The 7,097-nt window shown below is 34.8% G+C and overlaps 1 protein-coding gene across 1 annotated transcript; it reads left to right on the forward strand.

Moving 5' to 3' along the window:
• Positions 1-297: 297 nt before the first annotated feature.
• Positions 298-3,791, forward strand: LOC107797136 (protein IQ-DOMAIN 19-like). The gene is made up of 4 exons (XM_016620001.2): positions 298-1,084; positions 1,201-1,437; positions 1,621-2,292; positions 3,426-3,791. The coding sequence occupies exons 1-4, from the start codon at positions 614-616 to the stop codon at positions 3,444-3,446; spliced, it is 1,401 nt and encodes a 466-aa protein (XP_016475487.2). The 5' UTR covers positions 298-613; the 3' UTR covers positions 3,447-3,791.
• The last annotated feature ends 3,306 nt before the right edge of the window (positions 3,792-7,097 follow it).

Here is a 7,097-nt window from a genome sequence, read left to right on the forward strand (position 1 = left end):
TACAAGGATTTTGCATGTTCATTGACTTTTTTTTCACATGGCTTTTCATAGAATAACTATAACCATCAGTCAGGAGTATATAAATAAATTGAAGTTACCAAATTATCCTGACCTAAACCCGGGTGCATTTTGAAAAGGGTAAAAGTTGGTGACGGGAAAGAAAGATCCACCAATGGGTAAAGAATATATTCCATAAGCTCCCCACAAGTTTGCAACTTGGCTTCAATAGGGAGTTTCCGTGCTGTTTCTTTTCCTCATATGACCTATATTCTTCCAGAAAAAAAGAAGAAAAAAAAAGAGAGAATCAAGACAAGAACTTGATCATGTTAGTACTTTTATAAGTGGTAAATACAGCAAAGCATAGAGGATATAATGCAACAGTTAAGTACACCTAGACATATACATTGAATTCTTGCTTCAATTAGAAGGACCAAATTGGTACTGAAAGCTGCTGATCATTCATTGAAGAAGATATAGACATATCAAGAGAGAAGTTCAAAATATACATTTCCCAACATATCAGTGGTTGCTTTCTATCAATCCATCTACCAAGATATCTCTCTTATTTTGCTCCTTTCATGATGCATTGCTAGTTTAGAAGATTGTGAAAAGGATGGGGAAAACAGGTAGGTGGATAAAGAGCTTCTTGGCAGGGAAAAAAGATAAAGAGAAAGACAAATTAGAAGGAGAGAATAACACAAGTAATCATCACCAAATCTCTACTACTAGCAATGAGCAACCAACAACACCAATTTCACTCCCTTCAACAACTCCTAAAGAGAAGAAGAGGTGGAGTTTCAGGAGGTCATCAGCCACTCCACCAGGTCACAGGGATTTAAATGCCACTGATATCAACGCCACCACCCCACCACCAGCAGCAAAACAAGAATTGCTTGATTCAGAAAACGACCATAAGAAACATGCATTGGCTGTGGCTGCTGCCACAGCCGCAGCTGCTGATGCAGCTGCAGCCGCTGCCAAGGCGGCAGCAGCAGCAGCGATCCAACTCACTGTTGCTGCTAGAGCCTCTGCACTTGAGGAGCCTGCAGCTGTCAAAATTCAGTCTGTTTTCCGTGGTTATTTGGTAAAACCAATTCTCTAACCTCTTAACAAATTTCCAAATTAATCATGAGAATTCTTTCTGATCTAACTACCAAGATTAGACTTTTATGAAACTGTTCCATTGGTAATTCTATGCAGGCAAGAAAAGCGCTGAATGCACTAAAAGGACTGGTGAAGTTGCAGGCTTTGGTGAGAGGACATTTGGTGAGGAAACAGGCCGCTGCCACTCTTAGATGCATGCAAGCATTGGTAACTGTTCAAGCTAGAGCTCGAGCCCAAAGATTAAGAATGGCTGAGGATGAAAATCCCAGCAATCCAAGGCAATCTGTCCACAGAAAATCTACACAGGACAACAAATTTAGGCACTCATATCAAGTATGTTTCACATTTTCTTTTTCCTTCCATTGAAATTCTAAGACTGTTTCTTGAAAACATAATGATATCATGAAGTCTCTGCATCAATTATATTTGACTAAAACAAAGAGAACTAAGATGAATGTGGCATAGGATTTTGTAACCCTTTTGTTTTAATGCTCCTTTTGGCAATGTAAATCATAGGATTATGAAGAGGACATCAAGATTGTGGAAATGGATATTGGTGAATCAAAGGGTAGCACAAAGAGTAGAAATAGCTATTCAAACCAAGGTCAAACGGAAAGAACAGAACACAGATTTTCAACACACAAAGCATACTCAAACCAAGAATATCAACACATCTCTCCAGCACCATCAGCTATAACAGATAACAGTCCAAGAGCCTGCAGTGGCCATTTTGAGGAATACTCATATGGCACAGCCCAAAGCAGCCCTCAATACTACAGTGCAATGTCAAAACCCGATCCATCAAAAATCCCATTCTCCTATGCTCGTTCAGAGTATGTTGAACCAGAATCCCTTTACAATGGGTATCCATTTTATCCTAGTTACATGGCAAATACTAAGTCCTCGATGGCTAAAGCTCGATCCCACAGTGCACCAAAACAACGTCCTGAATCATTCGAGAGGCAACCAAGTAGACGAAGGCCATCAATCGAAGGGAGGAATGTGCCAAGGGCTGTGAGAATGCAGAGATCATCTTCTCATGTTGGTTCCACAGCTCAAAATTATCAGTACCCTTGGTCTATCAAGCTTGATAGATCAAACATTTCAATTAAAGATAGTGAATGTGGATCAAATTGCAGTGTCCTTACTACTCAGACTAATTACTGCAGATCACTTGTTGGCTTTGATGTAAGTTCAATTCTGCAACTAGAATAGTTTAACTTCTATAAACTTGAAAATTAAAGCATGCTACGTGTTACAACAAGTTAAACTGCACTAATAGTATGGTTTTTTTTTACATTGTTAGGGGTCGTTTGGTAGGGTGCATAAGAATAATGCTGAATAGGATATATTAGTAATGCTGATATTAGTTATGCTTGCATTAGTTATGCTGGTATTAGTTATGCTGACATATTTCTTATCCATTGTTTGGTTTGATGTATTAAAGTATTGCATAATTTCTAAAAGAATTATTTGTTTACAAAAATGTCCTCAAAACTAGTCCACACTCTAACTTTTTAAAAGAAATATATGTTGAGAAATGTTTTTATATGAAAAAATTTTAAAAAATTATTTTATTTGTCTACAACAAAACAACAACGACCCAGTATAATCCCACAAGTGGGGTCTGGGGAGGGTAATATGTACGCAGACCTTAGCCCTACCCCGAAGGATAGAGAGGCTGTTTCCAGGAGACCCTCGGCTCAAAAAAACAATAGGAGATGATATTTTAGTACCACAAAAATGCGTAATAAAAATAACAACAATAACAACAACAATATATAAGAGATATGAAATATATTGTAAAAATGCGTATAAAAATGCGTAATTTATTTGTCTACCTATATTGTAAAATAAAATTAAATATTTATTTATAAAAAAGAAAATATGCTAAGTATTTATTTCTTTATTAGGGATATAATTTTATTTCTCACTATTTGGATTATTTTGAACTTGCATTAATATACTAACTAACATATTTTAAACAAGCATAAATTTTGTCTTTAACTAAGCTAATGCATGCATTAAAACCCATTGCATTGCTAATACCATTGTTTTCTATGCATCAGTTATGCATAGGATAATACCAAATAGGATGTATAACTAATACTTGCCTAACTAATGCATAGATTCAAAATGTCTACCAAACAATATATTATTAATACACAAAGCCAATGCATACATTAGCTTATCTAATGCATCCTACCAAACGACCCCTTAGTCCCCTTAGTGTATATAAGTTAAATCGCAATAAGTTACCACAACAATGACTTCAACATAAAAATTGATTTGTGATTTCCTTTTCTTGATTTTGATTTCAGGTTCAGGGAAATAGGTATTAACTGCATTATCACAGAATGGATCAGCAGAGGAATCTTCAACTAGAAAAAGAAAATTTGGCGAATGTAACAATGTGAGCTCAGGTGTAAAACATGTCAAGTACTTTTGACAAATTTCAGTTTCTATTTTCAGGTTGGTTGGTGAAGAGCCACTAGCATTGAAGCTCTTTACTTGTAGAGTTCAATTTGTTTGTTCAATTATCTACTTTCTTTTTTGGATTTTGCCGTTGTTTTGCATCTATGTGTTTGACGGTGTTCTTAACTTGTTTCCCTATTCAAATTTAGATTTCCTCTGAGGAATAATTGTAAGGTAACCGCAATGAAAGAAGTTGTTCATACTCATTTTAATTTTTCTTTTTGTTTTATTTATTGTGGTAAAAATTCGCCTACTGATATTGTTTGTTCCCTTTATGAACATGTTATTGACTAGGATGTAAATGAATACAAAATCAAAGAACTTTTCGATCTTAGGAAAAAGTTTTGTCCAAGAACTTGAAAGTAAATTCTAAGATAAAAATAGAATTAGTCCTTTTGATGCTAAAGTAACAGACTAAGATAAATATTTCACATGAACTTTTTAATAAAAGAAAGTGGTAACAGGTAATAATACTGATTCATATACTTGTATTAGTTTTATATAAAATTGTGGATAAAAATCAATTTTCTTTTATTTGTAACAACAAAGTCACTCAACAATTTTTATTGCATTATGATAATCATTCAATTAGATTTATTGATTTTTCTGGTGGAAAAATGATGACTTGACCGTCCATATAGACCTTTTAAATATTTTTGGACCATTTAAAATAATTTACAGACAAACAAATTATAGAAACCTACCTATACACTAGGGGTGTCAATAGATATTCGAAAACCGACTAAACCGACCGAACCGTACCGCACCGAACCGATTTTTAGGTTTCTTTTTAAGAAACCGTAGGTTTTTATATAAATCTATAACTGCACCGATAATTAGGGTAGGTTTTTTATTTTATATAAAAAAAAAACGAACCGTACCGAATAAATTTTACATGTAAAAAATATATTTATTTAGTAAGTTTAAAAATAATAATGCATTAAATTTTCTTTGAGCCTTGGAATTATGAAAACCATTACAAGCCAACAAGTAATTAAACTCAAAATACTAATTCCTAAAACCTATTATGCTACTTCTACTTAAACTAAGTTATTCCAAGTATCTTTATTAGCAAGACACAAAGTATTCTAGCAATTATGAGTAACAAACTACATGTATTGAATATGTTTCCTTTCATATAATTTAGATTTATCTTTTTGAATATTTAATCTTCTATAGACTTTATTCTTGAGTCCCAGCTTGGTATATCTTTCAACTCGTGTGATTAATAATTTTTTTGCCTTTGTTTGATTTCTTTTACGTTGTTGTAGAATAGTTGATGGATCTATACTCTAGCCATATTTCCTTTTTTTTTTAATTCATCACCCTTTAAATAGTAAAAATGTCTAGAGAGTTTTGCTAAGTCCTATAAAAGAACGTACGTTATTGCAATTCTACTTCTACTGGTGAATTTTACATGATATTAAAAAAATACCGAAAATTAACCGAACCGTACCGATACCGAAGAGAAACCGACATGATTAGGACGGTTTCGAAAAGCCTAATTTTGGTTATACATAATAGAATAACCGAAAAATTGGTATGGTACAAATTTTATAAAATAACCGACCGAACCGAACCATTGACACCCCTACCATACACCCAATCTGACCCGACCCGATCCATTTGTAAAGATATAAACTAATCCAAAACTCACGCTCTTTCTTTTTCTCTCAAACTACATAAATTCAATAACACCTTGGACTAGGGGTGTTTGTCGGGCAGATCGAGCGAATAATTACGCTTAACGGTTTAGTTATCAGTTATTGGGTTATAAATGTAGTAGTCTGCTAGCCATCCAATGAAACAACGAGCGGATCAGTATCGAATTAACGATTATCAGACAGTTTATCGACTAAACCAAATAGAATTTTTTTGAACAATAAATAACAAAAGGCCAAATGCATAGTTCAAACTGTCTTTGTTAGTTTTTGAACTATCAATACCATTAAAATTATTATCCACAAAACAATTAGAAAGCACCACTTACAGACAAGCTTCAAACTCTAATTATAAGTGAAGTAGTGAAACAAACCCCACTTAAGTAAAATGGCCCATAGAGGAATTCAATTCGTTTTCACTCATAATTCATGAGAAGCCAGAGCTGACTGCCATTAGCTACATACAGTTATATCATTCTATATTCAACTTCTTACGCAACAATGTAGTAACCAGTTTATATATATAAGGGTAAAAATAAAAATATTAAAATTCTTAATGGGTTAACAGTTTACGCAATAAGAAAATTAAGTAATTTGCCTACAAACTGTTGTCATGACCCGGATTTTGCGCCCTCGGGAGTCGTGATGGTGTCTACTAATGTGAGCTAGGCAAGACAATCATTTAACTACTTATTTCATTACTCAATTATTTCTTTAAAACAAATATAAGACGATAACATGAAAACATCGGAACTTTATATAATTAAGCGGAAGATAACAATTAAAATATCTAAAATTTGCATCTATTACAACTCTTAAAACCTAAAGCACCCAAAATCTGGTGTCATAGTGTCACAGACGGTCTAAGATTTACTACATACAAAGTCTGAAGAAAATGACAATACATTGTTTCTAAATAAAAGGAAAATGAAACAGGAAATAGGGATAGAGGGAGACGCCAAGGCCTGCGAACGCCTGCGGGTCTACCTTGGATCTTCGCGAGGACTGAAGGTAGCCTCCACACTACGTTCCAAAAGCTGCTCCGGGATCTGCACATAGTGCAGAGTGTAGTATCAGCACAACCGACCCCATGTGCTGGTAAGTGTCTAGCCTAACCTCGGGGAAGTAGTGACAAGGCTAGGACCAGACTACCAAATTAACCCGTGCAATTCAAATACATATACAGCGGAAAAGAAGTTCAGAAATAACCAGAAAAAATAGGAGGGGGAGCATGCTGTGGGGGAGATAACAGTTCCGAGTAGAAAGACATCAAATAAACGAAAGAAACAACATAACTCGGATATCAACAAAGAATTAGAAATCAATAAATGCACAACATCACCCTTCATGCTTTTACTCTCGTCCTCACCAAAGAGATCATATAATAAAAATGTGCACGGCATTGCCCTTCGTGCTTTTACTCTCTTTCGTCGCCATATAATAAATAAAATCGGCACGGAATGGTACATCGTGCGGCACGACATCACCTTTCGTGCTTTACACTCTTTCCTCACAATAATACACGGCATCACCCTTCGTGCTTTACACTCTTTCCTCACAAAACAAACAGTGCACGACATCACCCTTCATGTTTTAACTGTTTTCCTCACCCAAACAACAATCACAAACAATAGGGTAAGGAAATAAAGGAAATTTGCAATAAGAATCCCGGCAAGGGAACAACATCAAATAAATCAACAATAGCCGGACAAGGGTGACAACATAATGATCTCTTCTCTTTCTCACTTTAACTTCACAATTCACTTCACAACTCGAGCCAATGCTCTAAAAGTTCAGTTGTCACTTATACTTTCACAATTCGCTATACAACTAAGCCAACACTCCTCAATGTTCATA

This window comes from Nicotiana tabacum, chromosome 7, assembly GCF_000715075.1.
Source record: "Nicotiana tabacum cultivar K326 chromosome 7, ASM71507v2, whole genome shotgun sequence".
Classification (NCBI taxonomy): domain Eukaryota; kingdom Viridiplantae; phylum Streptophyta; class Magnoliopsida; order Solanales; family Solanaceae; genus Nicotiana; species Nicotiana tabacum.

Excerpts from the sequence above, each read along its gene's own strand:
- LOC107797136 (XM_016620001.2), top strand. The coding sequence starts at position 614 with ATGGGGAAAACAGGTAGGTGGATAAAGAGCTTCTTGGCAGGGAAAAAA. Across the intron at positions 1,085-1,200 it reads CTGTTTTCCGTGGTTATTTG|GCAAGAAAAGCGCTGAATGC; the intron begins GTAAAACCAATT and ends AATTCTATGCAG. Across the intron at positions 2,293-3,425 it reads GATCACTTGTTGGCTTTGAT|GTTCAGGGAAATAGGTATTA; the intron begins GTAAGTTCAATT and ends TTTTGATTTCAG.